Source organism: Carlito syrichta, unplaced genomic scaffold (assembly GCF_000164805.1).
Source record: "Carlito syrichta isolate Samal-C Ts95f unplaced genomic scaffold, Tarsius_syrichta-2.0.1 Scaffold85864, whole genome shotgun sequence".
NCBI classification, from domain to species: domain Eukaryota; kingdom Metazoa; phylum Chordata; class Mammalia; order Primates; family Tarsiidae; genus Carlito; species Carlito syrichta.
In genome coordinates this window covers 61,321-80,943 of record NW_007029960.1, presented here as the reverse complement: position 1 = coordinate 80,943, position 19,623 = coordinate 61,321, and the positions used below count along the sequence as shown (strand labels likewise).

At 31.5% G+C, this 19,623-nt stretch overlaps 1 protein-coding gene across 1 annotated transcript; it reads left to right on the top strand.

Moving 5' to 3' along the window:
• Positions 1–7,401: 7,401 nt before the first annotated feature.
• CYLC2 (cylicin 2) lies at positions 7,402–17,007 on the top strand. Its single transcript, XM_008057016.1, has 5 exons — positions 7,402–7,418; positions 13,259–13,299; positions 14,862–14,983; positions 16,027–16,339; positions 16,412–17,007. Exons 1-5 carry the CDS (start codon positions 7,402–7,404, stop codon positions 17,005–17,007), a joined length of 1,089 nt encoding a protein of 362 aa, XP_008055207.1.
• The last annotated feature ends 2,616 nt before the right edge of the window (positions 17,008–19,623 follow it).

The window sequence follows — 19,623 nt, the reverse complement described above, 5'->3', positions numbered from 1 at the left end:
GGGCTCCGGCGATCCTTCCGCCTCAGCCTTCCGAGTAACCAGAATTACAGGCTCACGCTACCGCCCGGCTGATTTTTTTTTTTTTGATTTATTGTAGAGATGAGGTCTCACTACCCAGGCGGGTCTTGAACCCGAGGGCTCAGGCAATCCGCTCATCTCGGCCTCCCAAAGCGCTGGGATTACAGTCTGAGCCACCGAGCCCGGCCAAAGCAATAGTTTTAAAAGTGAGTCCCTTTACTGAAAGCATCAGTTGTATGTGGGAACTTCTTAGAAAAGCAAATTCTCATGCCCTACCCGAGACCCTTTAAATCAGAAACTCTGAGTTGGTTTCCATCAGTCAGTATTAAACAAGCCTTCCAGGAAATACTGACACGTGAAAAACAATTATCCCCAAATTTTGAAAATGCATATTAATATAGGAATGGCGTAGTGAGCACTGGCTAAGATTATGCTTAGCAAAGTCATGGAGACAGGGCTGCTCCAGTCACGCCAGACCTTTAAAGCCTTGGGCAACAAACTGCAGCATGGGAGGACTACAGACAAGCCAAACCAACCTGTGAAAGCTGTTATGTGGGTTGTGATAGCAAAGCTATGGGGATGGGTCTACCTGGAAGTTTGGGGACCCAATCCTCATCTCAGTGTGTCCGGAAGGTGGGACTTCCATCAAAGAAGAATATCCTGAAATCTTAAAATTTAATGTTTGCCTTGTTGGGTTTTGAATTTAGTTGAGATTTGTTATCCTTTTTTCTATTTCATTGCTCTCTTTTAGCATGGAAATATCTATTCTATGCAAGTCCTACCACTGTATTTTGGAAGCACATAACTTGTTTTGTTTCTCAGGTTTGCAATTGGTGAGCAATTTGTCTCAGGGTGAATTGTACCTTCAGTCTCATCTAAGGTGATTTAAATTCTATTTAGATGAGATTTTGAACTTAATTTTAAAATTGATGTTGGATCAAATTAAGATTTGGGAGCTATAGGAATGCAATGAATATATTTTACACATGAAAAAATAAATTTAAGGGGCCAAGATCAAATGTTATTATGGTCTGAATGTTAGTGTCCCCTAAAAATTCATGTTGAAACTTAATCTCCACTGTAATATTATAAAGCAGTGGGACCTTTAGACAGTGATTAAGCCATGAGGGTGAAACTCTTATGAATGGTATAAAGCTTATTAATCCTTATACAAGAGGCTTGAAGAAGCCTGTATGCCTTTTTCACCGTATCTAATCTTTCACACCCAGAAGTCACTGTCCATGAAGAATGGGCTCTCAGTAAACATAGAATATGTTGACACCTTGATCTTGAACTTCTTAGCCTCTTTAGAACTATGAGAAATAAATTTCTGTTGTTTATAAATTATCCAGTCTAAGATATTTTGTTATAGCTGCTGGAATGAACTAAGACATTTACTAATTTAAATCACAGCAGTTAATGTACAATCCTTCTACATTAAAAAAGTTAAAGTTCTTTATGCATATGATTAATGCAAATACAATCTTGTGTGTCTTTCCAATTTCTCTCCATTTAGTTTTTCAGTTCATTAATCTTTTGATTCTTTCCTGTAAGCTCTGGTAATTTATGTCAAATTGATGCCTTCATCTGCACTGATTATTTGGGATATTATTTTTCTCCCACTGTGCTATTGCAATACAGTTTATAGATTTATACATTAAGTAACAATAGAATATTATACTGTTAAAAAGACTATATAATAAAACAACAAGCCAAGGTAAAAAGAATATGACTAAAATTACAAGAACTTTGTAATAGGTTACATCCTCCTCTAGCAGTTCTAGAGTCTGAGAAAGAGTATGGATGGAAGACCACCTGCGATATGTCTAAATATATGGCTTGTGAATCAAAGTTAAGAGTATGGTCCCAGCCCGCATTCTTACTTAAAGCAAAACAGTTTGTGCTACACTTTTTATTATTTAAGGGTTGGATCATTGATTTATTTTCCTCTCTACTTTCTCTACCATTCTGGTAGGATCTTTGTGGAACCATGTACTACACGGGCAAATATACACAGTACTCAGTCAGCCATGATTATTTAGCCTAGGGGCAAAATGGGTTTGAGATTTCTCTCTCATAAGATATTTGCTCAATTGTTTTCAAAACACTATTACAAAGCCAAAGAGGGCAACACAAAATTTTTTTTTTATTTCTGCTTGTACGATATAAACCCTTTAAGTCTTTTTTTTTTTTTTTGAGAGAATCAAAAAATAAAAATAGGACAACTTTTGTAACTATCAAAGATTATATATATGTGTGTGTGTATATATAATTATATATAAGATATATATAAGATATATATAAAATATATATGTATAAAATATTTATTGTGAGGGTTAATTTCAGAAGTCAGCTTTTCTGGGTTAAGGGATACCTAGAGAACTAGTAAAGCTTTATTTCTGGGTTGTCTGTGAGGGTGTCTTCAAAGGAGATGGGCATGTGATTCTCTGGAAAACGTGTGGTAGACACAAACAAGGTAATGAGAAAGGAATCAAAACATATAATATCTAAGTATTAAATCATCAAATCACAAGGGAACATAGAATGACAAAAACAAAGGAACAAAGGGCAGCAAAATAGTCAGAAAAGTACTAAAACAATGACAATAGTAAGTACCTGCTCATTAGTAATTACACTAAATTCAAACAGATTCAATTCTCTAATTAAAAGACAGAGTAGTTGAATTCATTAAAAAAAAAAAGGCCCAAGGATATGCTGACTACAAAAGTCTTACTTCAATTTTAAAGACTCACATAGGCGGGATGTAGAGTAATGGAAAAAAGATATTACCTGCAAATAGAAGTCAAAAGAGAGTAGAGGTAGTATTACTTATACCAGACAACATAGACTTTAAGACAAAATCTGTCACAAGGGACAAAAAAAAAAAGATTACTATATAATGATAAAGAATATAGAACATTTGTAAATATGTATATAATATGTATACACTATTATATATTATTTATAGTATTTAATATATATTATATATTATTATCTGCTGTATGCATATATGCAAATATATAATATGTATGTATGTATAATATGTTTATATAGTATATACTAATAATATATGGTGTATATATAATATATTCAATATTGGAGTACCAAAATATATAAACAAATATCTGAAGAAAAAATAAGACTGAAATATGTCTATCATAGATGGCTTTAATACTTCATTTCCAACAATGAATAGAACTATTCATACATGAGTGGAACATTTTAAAAGTACAAAAAATTTTGTGAATTTAAAATACACTTGAGACCAAATAGACATAACAGACATATGCAGAAAATTTTATCTAATTTTTATGCATTCTGACCACAGTGGTTCAAAACTAGAAGTCCATAGCAGACTGAATTTTGGAAAATGCATTAATATGTGGAAATTAAACAACATACTTATGAACAATCAATGGGTCACAACAGATAAGGGAAATTTAAAAAATATCTTGAAACCAACAAAAATGGAAACACAATGTAACTAAACTTATGGAATGCTGTAAAAGCAATTCTAAAAGGAATATTTATAGCCATACACCTGCATTAAGAAAGAAGAAAACTCTCAAGTAAACAAGCTAACAGTATGCCTAAAGAAACATGAAAAAGAAGAATAAAATAAGTCCCAAATTGATAGGACAAGAACATAAAGATCAGAGAGGAAATAAATAAAACTGAGAATAGAAAAACAACAAAAACAACAAAAATCAACGAATGAAGTGGTTTCTATGAAAAAAATAAATAAAACATAAGCTTTTAGATAGACAAAAGTGAGAAGACTCAGGTAAATAAAATAGAAAATTAAACAGGAGATATTACCACTGGTACTTCAGATATAAAAATCATTATGAAGAAACTAGTATGAACAATTATATACAAATAATGCAACCTGGATTAAAAAACACAAACCCACATAGAAACTTCCGAGACTAAATCACAAATACTTACAAAATCTGATCATGCAAATAACAAGTAAGATTATTTAATAAAGAGGTAATCAAAAATCTCCCAAGAAAGAAAATTCCCAAACCAGATATCTTTATGGGTAAAGTCTACCAAACATGGAAAAAATTTTTAGCAGCAATCTTTCTCAAACTTTTCCAAAATATTGAAGAGGAGGAAACACTTTGAAATTTATTTTATCATGTGAGCATTGCCCTAATTCAAAACCTATACAAGGAAAAAACATTACAAGTCAATATCCCTAATGGACATAGACACAAATATTCTCAAGAAAAGGATACCAAATAAAATTTAACAGCACATTAGAAAATACACCATAATCAAGTGAGATTTATTCCTAGGAAGCAAGGATGATCCAATACACTCAAATCAATAAATATGATACAGATCTCTGACAGAATGAAAGATTAAAATCATATATCTCAAGTAGATACAGAACAAGCATTTGAAGCATAGACATAATTGAATGATAAAAAATCTTAACAAATTAGATATGGAAGAAATATACACCAACATAATAAAGGTCATGTATAACAAGTACACAGCTAAGATCATACTTAACAGTGAAAGTGATCAGAAAGGAAAAAGTGAAACTTTATGGTTTGAAGGTGATTGATATTATGTACATAAAACATACACACACATTCCCACATGTATATGGGAGGGTGTGTGTGTATATTCTAACATATATAAAATTATATTCTAACATATATAAAATTGTATAAAAATAAAATTTTAAAGATACTACCCTAAAACTGTTAAATAATAATACATTTAGTAATATGAATGATACAAATCAGTATACTACAATCAGTTGTATTTTATGAAACAATAATATATTATCAAAAAGATATTAAGGGAACAATTTAAATTACAACAGTTAATAGTACCCCAAAACATAAAAGAAATACATTTTACCAAATGAAAAGAAATACATTTTACCAAAGAGATGTACTACAACCTGAATGATGAGGCTTCCTCCAAAATTCATGCTGAAATTTAATCCCCAATTCATCAGAATTAAGAAGCATGACCTTTGGGAGGTGATTAAATCATGAGAGTTTCTAAATTTAGATACACTTTTTATGTGTCTTAAATTCTTTAACACAGAAAGAGATAAGTAAATTGATAATACAAAGGTGGCAAGATCATAAATAGATGATAGAGCAGATATACAAATCATACATACACAGATATTATATATGCACATGCCTACATAAATATGTGAATCATTGAATTGTTAAAACTATTACAAACCTGTAGAATTATTTAGCTATATACATTGATTTTTTAAATAATTTTAAATATGTGGGGTACAATTCAAGGTTGGGTATGCAAATGTTCATTATGCTGGTACCCTCTTATAAGGCTATTTTTTAAGTTAATAACATTGCAAAGACTTATAGAATACCTTTTGTAAATATCAAGGACCACCTCTTCCAAATTTCTACTATAATAATTATAGTAGAATAATAATTTTTATTATAAGCAATAAATGAGTTACTGTACACAGATTACTTCATAATCTATAAAGGACTTACAACATATATTTAAAAACTGAAATATCTTTGTTTGAAGACATGGTTACTAAGCTCACAGGCCGCTTTTGAAAAAGCACAAAAATGCTTATAAGTGATTTTTAATAATGTTGATGATGAATAGAAATTGATAATATCTTAAGGCATAGTAAAAAATATATATGAGGCTGATATATTTTATTAAGCCTCAAATACTAAAGCAAGCCTAATATAATTTTGACCTTTTAGTAGGCAAAAATTCTAAGAATGATTCCAACCATCTTCCCCTGAGTGTGGGTGGAGCTTGCAACTATGGAGAGGCAGTATGTTCATGATATGCTGTCCTAATGCCCAGTTGATCCTTAAGATACAGAAATTATGTAGGTTGGCCTAATATAACTTCTTGAGTCCAAGAGGACAGAAAAAAGATGAGAGATGTATATTTTGAGAAAGACTCAACAAAATATTGCAAGTTAGAAGATATAGAGGGGATATGTGAGAAGGAAAGCGGGCAGCTTCTAGGAACAAAAGCAGCCCATAGCCGACAGTAAGCAAGAAAACAGAGATGTTAAAACTACAGCCAAAGAAATTCTACCAAGTGAAATGTGCTTGGGCACTGATTCTGTATTAGAACCTCCAGGTAAGACCCAGTTCAGCTGAATATTTGATTTTAACCTGTGAGATCCTGAGCAGAACTTCGAGTTGAACCTGCCTGAGACTCTGAACTGCAGAATTATAAGTTAATAAATGAATGTCATTTTATTCCACTAAGTTTATGGTAAAATGTTTTTGTAGCAATAGAAGACTAGCATATGCTCATTATAAAAAGATCCTTGACTCTCTAAGATCTTAGTAGGTCATACACATTTAATTAAGAATGACAATGAGTGATTCATTTATGAGGTCATTATGCAGAAGGCAAGCATTGCTGGCTGCTCAGTGATTATTTAGATCTTACTGTATGCTGATAAAAGAAATACTTTTGAAAAATTGTTTTCATAAACTAGGTATAAACTATAAAATCCTAAGCAAAATGGCATAGATTTTTAAAAAGTACTTACTTTTAAAATCACTACATTGCAGAAAAACACCAGTAGATAATTAATATGATTAAGTCAGTAGAGCGTGAAGCAATCAGATCACAGAAATCTAATTTATAAATAACTCCAACCCCAACCCTAACACCTCTAGAACTTACCATGGTATGATACATAAGTGACAAGATTTTATTGAACCAGTGATTTTTAAAAAATAATTTTTCTCCTGTGGTAGTTGTAGCTGAAGTTTAATAAAACTGTTCCTTAATAAAGTAATATTAGTTACAATATTCTAAAACAATAAAATAACAACAGCATGTTTAAATACCACTTGATGTAGTACTTGTATTTGCCTATTAGTGTGGAGGAGTTATGAGTATAACAAAAATAGACTATTTCAAAAGATATCAGTATGTTTATAAGTTTAATAAGCATTTAGTCTTGTTTAAAATCTTGTATCTATGATTAAGATGGAAAAATGAAATGCAAAATTATTAAAAGAATTTAGCAAAAATTACATTAGTATAAGGGAAATTTGAACTGCAAATGATTTTCACAGATAAATGTTTAGATTTTTTTTTGATTGATTTATCATTCAATCAATTACAACTACATGAAAAATTAAAACAAGTATTTTATTAAGATGTAAAATTAATTGGTTATTTTTAAAACTTCCAGCTAAATTTAAGCAGTAATAAGTGGAAAAAATAATCTTAGAATTTTAGAGCTCACAAAACAAGTAAAAGTGACTTTTTTTGTTTTGCCCCTTTAACTCTCAGTGCTCTTGGCTTCTTTATGATGTCACTTTTGAACATCACTAATCTGAACTTAGAATACTTAAGTCCTTGCAAGTCAAGGAGGGGAAAATGTCTGTACCAAGATTGTAAGTTAAATTTTATGTTTTAAAATAACTTAAATACTCTAGTTAGATTTTTATTTATCCTCTTTAGCTTATATATATTGATTGTATTATTATTATTATCATAAGCAAGAGAGAATGTATTTAAGTAGAGATACATATTTCCCAAGCAATGCCATAGATTATTTTGAACAAGACTTTTTTCATGTACTTTAGCAAAATAAATGACTTTGAATAAATCTTTTATGTTTTTATTTTATTTTATTTTACCATGAGTCTTACTTTATTTCTTATCACATTATACTTTAGGGAATGTAAAATAAAATAATTTATGAATTTCAATCAGGGAATTTTCACCTCCGTAGAAGCCTTTTGGAAATTTCTCAAAGCAATTTTTTTTTGTATATGACAGTGAGGAGTGTTACTGTGATTTCAAGGCAGTCATAGGTCAGGGTGTTAATGTTTCATCAAAAGTTAATAATGCTCATTGCATCCTCTTGATAAATGCTGAGTATGTGAATATACTTTGTAATGTAAAGCAGATTATCCAGATATGACAAGCAAATTTGATGACAATAGATTTCTTATACTTAATTTATTTTGTGGTAAAATAAAATAGGCAGAAAAACACATTTTAATTATGTAAATCCTTTTTCATGGAACAAAGGTGAGAAAAATGAAATTTTGCAATAGAAAGAAAAGTGTGACTGGATTTTCTAACAGTACTGTTAAGGGAAAAATGAAACAGACATTTTAAAAAGAAAATAGGCTTTCCATAGGCATTCGTGCCTACTCTGTGATACCACAATTATTACTTTAAAGGGCAATTTTTGTGTAAAGGATTGAATGCATTTGTTGTAATTTAGAGGTTGAGTTACTCAGTAACTATTATGTAGTATTCTGTGTTCTGGTTTCTAATGTGACAAAATTAAACTATATCATAATTTATTTAAAATGTTTAAACGTCAAAAAATATCTATGATATTATTGTTATCATCAGTATTTCATAGCTTTCAGTGAACTTGCCCACAATGGTTCTAAACCTCTTTTGGATTTATGATTATTTCTTTATGATGTTATTCTATGTAATCCTCAAACTCTCATTATTGCAGAAGGAGTGTGATAGAATTCATAATCCAATGGTCTCTCCATTAGCCAATAAAGCACACACAAAAATTCTTACTAACAAAGTATTAATAACAGAGTATTTCCGTGGATTCAAGTCACAACTCCCAATTCATTCAACAAAGATAAGTTAAGATGCAGGGAAACAATTTCTACTCTATCTTTTTTTCTCTGAATTCTGCATATTAACTTGTAGCTCATAAATAAACTTTTCTTCTTTGAGTTCAGTTTTCTCCCTACCCACTTATTCCTCTTTAATGCCTTTACTCTTTCCAAACCTCAACGACCTATGTAATAGTTTCACCTCTTCTTGTCTTGGCCTACCACTCAGATTGTGTTTGTTGATTCAGTCCTTTCATTTCTAATGTTAAATAGAACTAAGATCTCTGAAGGAAATACAAGAGGTTCTCATAACAATGTGGTATCAGATACGGTATTGAAAAACATGAATATTTAAACTTCCAGTGTTATATTCCTGTTCTCAAATTATATGTTTTTCTCTCTCTTGAGAAGCATTAATAAAGTCCTCCTTACTACACTGGCCTAGGGATTCACCTTGATCTAGAAATAGGTTCATCGATATTGGAACTAATATTTTAGATGAGATAACTCTGTGTTGGAATGGTGTGTGAAGAGGGCTGGAAGACGGGAGATTCAGCATCACGTTTATTATAAGATGCACTGCAAAATGCTTAGCAGCATTCCTGGTCTCTACCCACTAGCACCAGTATCACCAAACACACATACACACAGACAATTGTGATAATAAAAATATCTTCAAATATTACAAAATGTCTTATGGGTGAGGGACTCAAAATAAATCCATGCTAAGAAACACTACTCCAGAAAATATTAGAGCAAGATAGAAAATCTTGATACACATAGAGTATCCATCAGAGAGACTATCCATTGGACAGTTGACTTTTGCCTTTATAGTGACCTCTCTAACACATACAAGAAGAGTAACTCAAGTTTTTTATGGTTTTATTTTATTTTTTTCTGCAACTGATGCAGAATCCAAAAATCTCAAGTCTGCTGGTAGGATATCTGGAGTTGTTCGCCAAAACAGTTCTATGAACAATTCCCATGAAACTGGGAGACATCATCATTGTTTAAAGACTTTGACTTTGGAACTTATTAGACAGTTTAAAGCATACAAACTGTACATCCAAGAAGATGTACAATTACAGCTGACAGTAAAGGCAAGTGTATTTTGTTCTTAATTAAAATTATAGACTAAAAGAAAAAAATAAGAAATATAAAATATTTAAATGTTTACCCTAAAAAAAAAAAAAAACTTTTTATGATGGTATTATAGAGTAGAATTTTTTTTTCAATAAAATGAAATCTCCAATATTGGAATCTCAACTTTTAAGTTAGAAAACCTAAGCCTAGTTTCCTTTTTTAAGTTGCAAACACATTGCATTCCACGTTGCTGCTAATGGGAATCTTTTTCTTCAAAAAATCACATACACTGAGAATGATTTTGACATGATTAAATGTATAAGTCTAAAGTGAAGGCAGAATTGTGGCTTCTATAATCCATTTCATCTTATAATAGAAGATATTAATTACTGTGTTTCCTTGTATTCAGAGACTTTAGTTCAAACACTAGGCATATTGACAAAAAAAGTCTTTTGTCTTGTAACTTTTTTCCCACTTCTTAGGGTAAGTTTTACAATTATACATCAGTCTTAGGATATTTAATTTAAATTGATGGAAATTCATTTACATTCATTTAAAAATGCTCGAAAGTTAAAAAGAGGCATGATAACAGTTTATTTTCTGTAAGAAATATCAAAAATTAAATTCAAATTCAATCTGATCTGGAAAAAAAAGAGGTAAAGGAAGTGATGTAGACCCAGAACCAGACTTGAGGGGAAAAAAAAAAAAAATAGAAAAATTCTATCTAATTCAACAGGTTAAAAGATTCTATCTAGTCCAAAAGATTAAATTGATTTTATTGCTTACTGCATATGCAAATTTCCATAGTAACTGGGAATTAAAGTATTGGGTTCGATTCTATTAGGGATTTCTATAAACTCTTCTTAGTAAAAATGCAAGAGATCAAGATATGCTGAATTGTCAGTAACTCTAACTCAATCACCTCCAAAAATTACATAGAAAAATTTAAACATTCAAAAGTTACATTTCACAAGATTCTTGTCAATCCACCCTGCCTCTCTTCAACAAATGGCTCTTCAGTGTACAGTCTTGCCTATTCTTGAAATACATGTAGTAAAATCCTGCTGTACATGCTATTGTTTTTATGAATTTTTTTCAGAATATTTTTGTATTTATTCAGGTTACCATGTTACACATAACAGTAATTCATTTCTTCAGATTTCTGAAATATATCCCATCACAATAATAAGCCACATTTAGTGTATTCACTTTGCTGTTGATGGACACTTGAGTTGCTATCAGTTTTAGAATTATTATGATTAAATCTGCTTTAAACATTTAATTTGTCTTTTTGTATGCTTCTCTTTTTGTTTTGTTTTCTCCTAATTTTCTTTATTTCTCTGTGGAAAATTTCTAGGGCTTTTTGTTTGTTTTTTTAATGCAGGTCTTGTACATATTTCAATTATTTTATTTCTACATAATTTGTTTTTTATGCTATTGTAAGTGATGGTATTTTATTACATTGATGTCCTACAATTTTCCTGGTATATAGAAGTACGACGTTTATGTAACTAGACCTTGTATCATATACCATTATTATATTTGTTTAACACCTCTAATAATTATTTTTGTAGATGCCATTGGATATTCTATTTACTCAATCATGTCCTCTACAAATAAAAACAATTTTACTTCTACCTTTCCAATCTTAATGCTTTCATTGCTTTGTGGAACACAATATAGTCTAGATTCTAAAATTGACTAGATAGAGTAGGAGTGAACATCTTTGCTTTGTTTCTGATTTATAGGGAAAAACAGTCAATATTCCACCAGGGTTTGATTTTAATAGTAGGCATTGTAGAGACACATTTTATCCAACTCAGAACCATGTTTTTATCTAGTATCCTCAGAATTTTTAACTATGAGTGACTGTTACTTTTTTCAAAAATTCTTCTGCATGTACTAAGATGATCAGATGATTTATTTTCTTATTCCTTTTGTCATTTAGACTGATTGCATTGTTGATTTTATGTTAAACCAAATTTTCATTCTGGAGAGTAAATCTCAATAATCATTACATATTGGTTATTTTTTTCAGTATGATATGTTAAATCTTAAGAAATTGTGTGTCTCTGTTAATGAGGGGTATTCATCTATAACATATTTCTGGTGATGACATGGAGAGGCTTTAAGTTATTTATATTGGTCTCAAAAAAAATGAATTGAAACATATTTTCCCCTTGTCTTCTTTTCTCTTCATACTAATTTTCTAATTTTTATGAAGAGGTTTAAAATAATAAATTTTAATGTTTTTCTAATATAAAGCATTAAAGCTATGAATACTTTTCTATGCAATTTTAGCAGCATTCTACAATTTTGATACATTAGGTTATTGCTCAGTTACTTTTTTATAAATTTGCAAGTGATTTCTATTTGACCATTGTTTCTTTGGAAGAAGATGCTTCTTTTTGAAAGTATTTATGTATTTTCTAGACAACTCTATTATTGATTTCTAATTCCATTGCTTGGTGATGAAAGAACACACTCTTGAGGTTATATAAGATCTTTCCTATATACCATTTTGAAAATCTCAAATTTAATAATATTATTTTATGAGCTTGAAATATTTCTACTTTCAGAGTATTTTGAACAAAGCAATTCAGGTTGGACATCCACATTTTCTCAGCCAATAGTGTGCAAATGTACCCTGATTGGATCTCAACTAAGAGACACAAATAAAGAAGCACAACTAATTTTGGTGCATTACACAGCTTAGAAAACACTAAACTGAATAACTTATTGATCAATACATATCAGATTTTATTCAATTAATCAATTCAAATTGTTATAGCATAGCAAAAATGCACCAAGTTTTATCCTAGAAAATTCATTCTTTAATCAAGTTATCAAGATACTGTTTTTATGTAAATAATCCTTTATTTTTACATACTGCCTAATTAAAACACTATGTGAGTGTCTGAGTGTTTGTGTCTATGTATAAATTCAAACTGACTCATGATCAACAATGACTTTATGTCTGTAATATATGATATAAAATAATATTTCTCTAACAAATCATACTATTGGTCCCATTACTTTATTATATTTTTGTAATAAATAATGTCTGACTATAAATCTCTCCATGGGAACAAACATGTTGACATAGTAATAAAACAAATGCTCACAGACACATACATGTACTACTTAATTGTAGCAGTATTGCACGAAGTTTTGAGAATATTTTGAGGATCTGCTTTTACTTAAGCATAGTCTTTATAAAGTGATGCCTTGTTTCAAATTTAATTGCAAGAGAATTTGGAGCATAAGATGGGGAAAAATGATTCAACTATTCTTTGCAATTTAAAAAGCATGTATATTTTACATGTGCAAGCTGGGGATTTGGTACACCATGAGTTAATTCTGTTAAGGTTTGAATAACACCTTCACTCAGTTCTGCTAATGCGAGAATGAAGTAATCATACATAACAATGGAGCTCTGAGAATGCAAAATATTTCTCTAACTGTTGGTAGAAAATGCTTATGTATGGCAATGATGATTAAATACAGTGACTTTGTATGCATTAATTATTACATATTCCCTTTTATTTTAATAGTCAAAAAATAAACTTTGGAACATATGATAATTACATTCCAGGTAAGAAAGAGTTCAATACTTATTTTAAAGCATACATTACTAATTTTAGAGGTATATAATTTTTATCGTTCTCAAAGTGAGATAGCAGAACTGCCATAGAATAGAATTAATATTTGACTTTTTATTTCTCAAGAAATCTTTCTCATGGGTTCAGTGAACAGCTTTTATATATACTTTTTGTTTTGTTTTAAATTCTAGGAAATTTAAGCAAATATGTGCAGCAACATAATGGTGAACATAGTAACATATTAGAAATTGCACTATCACATAATCTTAGAGTTGAAAAGCATTGTAGAAATTGGATAAACAACTACTCAACTATGTCTAGCACTAAGATTCAATCCAAATAGCAGAATCTCTCTTACTACATTCCTGATAGATTATATCTGGCTTATAATTGGCTAGAAATTTTATAATTACACAAGGCAAATTTATCTGATTTTGTAGGAATTCAAATATCGAGTGGTTTTTCTGTCATATATCGAGATGAAATATACTTTTCCTTCCGTACAATTTTTCTCATTGATCCTGATACTGTCTTCAGGAGACTCACAGAAAAATTCTGTTTTCTCCACATAGTAATACTGAAAATATTTATGCCGGGCTCGGTGGCTCAGCCTGTAATCCCGCGCCTTTGGGAGGCTGAGGTGAGTAGATTGCCTGAGCCCGCGGGTTCGAGACCCGCCTGGGCAGCGAGACCTCATCTCTACAATAAATCAAAAAATCAGCCGGGCGTGGTAGCGCATGCCTGTAATTCCGGCTACTCAGAAGGCTGAGGCGGAAGGATCGCCGGAGCCCAGCAGGTCGAGGCTGCGGTGGCCGGGAGTGGCCACTGCACTCCAGTCTGGGCGACAGAGTGAGACTCCAACTCAAAAAAAAATATTGAAGTACAGTGATGAAATATCTCATTGGCCTCATTTGTAACTTAAATATCTTTAATTAATTATTTCTATTATAGTTTCAGGTAACTTCAACCCCTCAGTCACCATTCTGGAGATTTATTTTTCATTTTTAAAAAATTAAATATGTTACCTATAACAATGAAGTTCTTGGACGCATAGCATTTACTTATGTAGCTTCAAAAAGCATTACTAATTAATGGAATCGTCAGACAGCCCTTAGATTCAATCATATATTTACTGAATATTTTTTGTAAGGACTAGTGCTAAGGTCTTTGGGGGGCTATAGAAGTAGTTAACACATATTTAGTTCTCTATATATTTTATTTTAACTAAGAGCATAAAGCAAGAACCTAGACTAGAAGAAGCAGATTTAAAAGGCAGCAGTAAAACGACTTATTTCCATTTACATTATAGATTACATTAATTTTGCAATGACTACTTTCTACACTTCTCTGTGAAATTCGTCAAAATAGAAAAATCAATATTTATTTTTCTCATATTGCTAACCAAAAATTTCAACATTGCCAAATAAATGAAGCCATAATTTGTATCACTTGTTCACTCACTTACATGGATTGTGTATTCACTTACTGCTATTCCAGTTCTGATGAAATTCTAACTATTTACTATGAAGTATGTGCTTTGCCCTTCTTATTTTAGTTAGTGAATTAAGCAAAAAATCATGGAATCAGCAACACTTTGCCTTGGCATTTCCCAAACCACAGCGACCAGGAATGAAAAGGAGATCATTACCTTCTCAAATACGAGACAATACAGCTCCTGTAAGTATTGAAAAGATCATTTAATTATTTGTAATGAGTACTTATTAGTAGTAAGCTTGTAGAGTCACACATACTTAATATTTGTTGTAGATCAGAGCTGACCAACAACATTCTCTCACTATGGAATAATTTTATAACTTTTAAATAAATGTAGGGATATTGAACACTTGAAATAAAGTTATCAACTGAGGAATCAAATGATATATTTAAATTGAATTTAATTAAAGTAAATGCACATGTGGCTATTTGGTTTTTTGTTTGTTTTGTTTGAGTCGGAGTCTCATTCTGTTGCCTAGGCTGGAGTGCAGTGGCATGATCATCGCCACCAAAGCCTTGACTTGCTGGGCCCAGGCTATCCTTCTGCCTCCGTCTTCCAAGTAGCTGGAACCACGGATCCACGCTCCATTATGCATGGCTAATTGATTGATTGATTGATTGATTGATTGATTGTAGAGACAAGGGCTCACCAAGTTGGTCAGGTTGGCCTCCAACACCTGGCCTCAGGCAATCCTTCCACCTCTGCCTCACAAAGAGCTAGGAACGCAGGCGTGAGCCACTGTGCCTGTCCCATATGTGGCTATTAAATTCCACATTGGACAACACAATTAAAGATAATTCAAATTCTACAACTTGAAGAAAGTAGATTTTTATTTTCATTTTATTATATACAAGTGCTTTTCTTATTCCATATTATTTGTTTAGCAACCTCACATTATAGGAAACATACCTGAGAAGCCCCAAAATCTGGTGTCCCTAATATTACAGTTAATATGAACATCCAGGAACATTTCCCTGGCTGGAGAAAGCCTCTCATTTTTATCATAGGGTTACATTTTGCCTTGGTGCAGTTTCAAGGCTTCCTCTGTTTCTGTAATGTTGAATTCAGGAGTCTGAGTATTCGAAGACAAATATTTCTCATTTATCTACTTTTTATCAAAATCTAAAATAGTTATGGCTGAAGTTAAAATGCATTTGGTATCTATTAATATAAACTGTATAGATAACCCGCAAGTTGTTCATTATTATTCTGACCAATATTTCAGAAAATTGATGAAGATGAATTAAGAGGTCGTAAAAGACCATTATGGATGTACCGTTCCTTAATGAAAATTTCTGAGAGACCATCTGTTTACTTAGCTGCCCGGAGGCAGCCTCCGCAAAAACCAACTCGTCCCTCCAAGGGAGAGTCTAAAGAAACAGGTGCAGCGAAAACTGTGTCCCCAGAAAAAGATAAGAAAGGGAAAGGAGATAAAAAAGTGGAGAAGGACTCAGCAGAATCAGAATCAGAAGTTAAAAAAGGAAAGAAAGCTTCAAAGAAGGGCAAGGATTCAACTACAGAATCTGAAGGTGAAAAAGGTGCAAAGAAAGAATCCAAAAAAGATAAAAAAGATGCAAAGAAAGGCAAGGATTCAACTACAGAATCTGAAGGTGAAAAAGGTGCAAAGAAAGAATCCAAAAAAGGTAAAAAAGATGCAAAGAAAGGCAAGGATTCAGCTACAGAATCTGAAGGTGAAAAAGGCGCAGAGAAAGAACCCAAAAAAGATAAAAAAGATGCAAAGAAAGGCAAGGATTCAACTACAGAATCTGAAGGTGAAAAAGATGCAAAGAAAGAACCCAAAAAAGGTAAAAAAGATGCAAAGAAAGGCAAGGATTCAACTACAGAATCTGAAGGTGAAAAAGCTGATGCAAAGAAAGATTCCAAAAAGGATAAAAAAGGGTCAAAGAAGGGTAAAGATACAACTACAGAATCAGAAACTGAAAAAGTGGATGAAAAAAAGGATGACGGAAAAAAAGATGAAAAGAAAGGGGAAGAATCAAAGGATGCCAAGAAGGAGAAAGGAGATAAAAAGAAGGAGAAAAAGGATAAGAAAGATGAAAAGAAGTCCAGTGGTACAGACATTGAATCAAAGGGTGATTCCAAGAAGGATGCCAAGAAAGATGCCAAGAAAAAGACTGATGCAGACTCTGCTGATGCAAAAAAGGATAAGAAGGCTGCAAAGAAGGACGCTAAGAAGGGCAAGTAGGCCTTGCATAATAACTCAAACTGAAAGAATAACTTGAAAGCATATTTGATGAAACAATTTCAATAGTCTAAAATAGAATCTATGAGTGAAAAAAAGGGTTTCAAGGAATCAAATAATTTTTTAAAGGAGGTAAAGAAGGATACAGAGCTTTCAGAAGAGATTTATAATAATATAAAAAAAGATGTTGAAAAATTAGAGGAAGATCCATTGAAGGACTTGAAGTAAACCTAAGCTAAATTTTGGGATATGAAGGATTCAATGAAAGATCCTTGGGAAAATTTAAAGAATATTCAAATAAGAATGTGTAAGATAACAGTAAATCTTGGTTACAAAAAGAAAATTCCATGAAGGCTTAAAATAATCCAAGGAGTCATATGTTGCATCTACAGATAAAAAAAAAAATCTCAAACTGCATTCATAGATTTAAATAAGGAACTATAGAAGTAACAAAAAGAAGTTAAACAAATTTCAGAAAGTCTACTTTCAAGTAAATACAAATTAAAGATAGATTACTTCAGGGAAAAAAAAAGAAGGAAAAAAAGAAAAAAAAATCACTACCTTGTGAGCCTGAACTACCCTTTCTGAAGTTTTAACAACCCCACCACATTTACGATTGTTGAATATTCCCCATCTAAGCCAAGATAAGCTCACTTGGTAAGTTATTTTTGTTTTATTTTAAGTCAACTTGAATTAAAAATAATTGAACAAAATTATAATTAGATAGAATAAGTTCAAGAGTTCTATTGCACTGCAGCGTGACTGTAGTTAATGACTATATTGCATTCTAAGAATAATGTTAAGAGAATGGATGTTGCGTTCTTGCCACAAACTTGATAACTGAGGTAATACATATGTTAGTTATCTAGATTTAACTATTCCACAATGTATATATATTTCAAAACATCATGTTGTCGCTAATAAATACATTCTTATCTGTCAATTAAAGAAATTGAAACAACTATAATAATGATAACTGAACCAATTTAAAGATTTAAATTGACACTGTTCTTATATTATCTTTGTAATCTCTGATTTGGTTTCTATAAGAATTTTATGAAGTTTGTGATTTCCTATTTTAAGAAATATTTGAAGAACATGGAGAGACGACCAAATAAATGAAGTTTTAATAAGAAGTGTTCATGAAAAAGATGAAAGAAAGTAGAACTATTTATCTTGAGGGAGAAGTGAGAGCATATGATATATAATGACAATAGCAATTAACTATCAAAAGTTTTTAAATAGAAAATAGTAGCCAACTTTTTTTCATTTAAAGAAGAATGAAGATCAAAATTGTTAAAATTGCGAATAAGAACAAATTTTAATGAAGCATATGAAAGAGTTACTTGATAAATTTTGATATACAACACTAAAGCAGAATTCAACTGTGTAACAGGGTAACAATATCTAAATAATATTATTTAGAAGTGAAAACAGCTAATTATGTCTTTATATTAAAATCTGTTGTGACTCACAGGCACTATTAATATGAGAAAACGAAAAAGCGATATTAAGCAAAATGCAACATTTTTTAACTTTCCAGTTAGCGGCATTTCATTCATTTCTAAATGAAAACATTCTCTTTTAAATAAACTTGAAGATTTAGCTAAATGATTTCATCTCACTTTTATTCTTTCAGATATAAACTCAGGCTGTAAGATAAAACTTCTCCTTGATATTAAAAGAAAGATCACCTGTATGCTTTCAAGAACTAGCTTCCTAGGAGACAATAAGGTATAATTGTTTTGCCTCATCATTAAACATTGGCTCCTGCTCCTTCTGCATCAGCTGTGACAGCTATTGTAACTCGGGGTCCTCCAAGTGATGTCACTTTGTTCATCTGTATTACTTATAACAACAGAGTCAAATCCCATCCCTCTCTTCTCCTGTCGCCTCTCTAGGAACCTCATCATCATCATCTGCCTCTACCAATAATAAAATGCTATGTTCAGATTGTTAAAGCTTTCTGGAAATGTTAGCCATATCTCTAATATTAAAACAAAAAATTTTAAATCTTCTTTTTCCTCTTAAAAAAAAAAAAGCCCTTAAAATTATTTTTTACACCCTGGCGTGGTGGCTCAAGTCTGTAATCCCAGCACTTTAGGAGTCTGAGGTGAGAGGACTGCCAAAACCCAGGGGTTCGAGACCAGCCTAGGCAACGTTGCAAGACCTTGTCTCTACAATAAATCAAAAAATTAGCTGGGCTTGGTAGCACATGCCTGTAGTTCCGGCTACTTGGATGGCTGAGGCGGAAGGATTGACTGAGCCCAGCAGGTCTAATCTGTGGTGGCTGTGAGTGTGCCACTGCACTCCAGCCTGGGTGACAGAGGAAGATTCCAACTCAAAAAATATATGTATTTTTTACTATGGGATTCAAATGTCAGATTTTAGATTTAAATTTAATGTATTTTATGGAACTATTGAGCTTCTACCTTCACTATCTGACTGAAATGCACCAAGATCACCAAAAACTTTCATGTAGTCAATTTAAATAGTAGTGTCCTTTTATCCTAGTCCCTTCTGTTCCATCTTATTATTTTTTTCTCAGCTATCCCATCCATTTTCATAGCTTTACAGATCTTTCTTATGTTGTTGAATCTTTTTTTTTTTTTTTTTTTG

Excerpts from the sequence above, each read along its gene's own strand:
- CYLC2 (XM_008057016.1), top strand. Across the intron at positions 13,300-14,861 it reads ATATGATAATTACATTCCAG|TTAGTGAATTAAGCAAAAAA; the intron begins GTAAGAAAGAGT and ends TTCTTATTTTAG. Across the intron at positions 14,984-16,026 it reads TACGAGACAATACAGCTCCT|AAAATTGATGAAGATGAATT; the intron begins GTAAGTATTGAA and ends CCAATATTTCAG.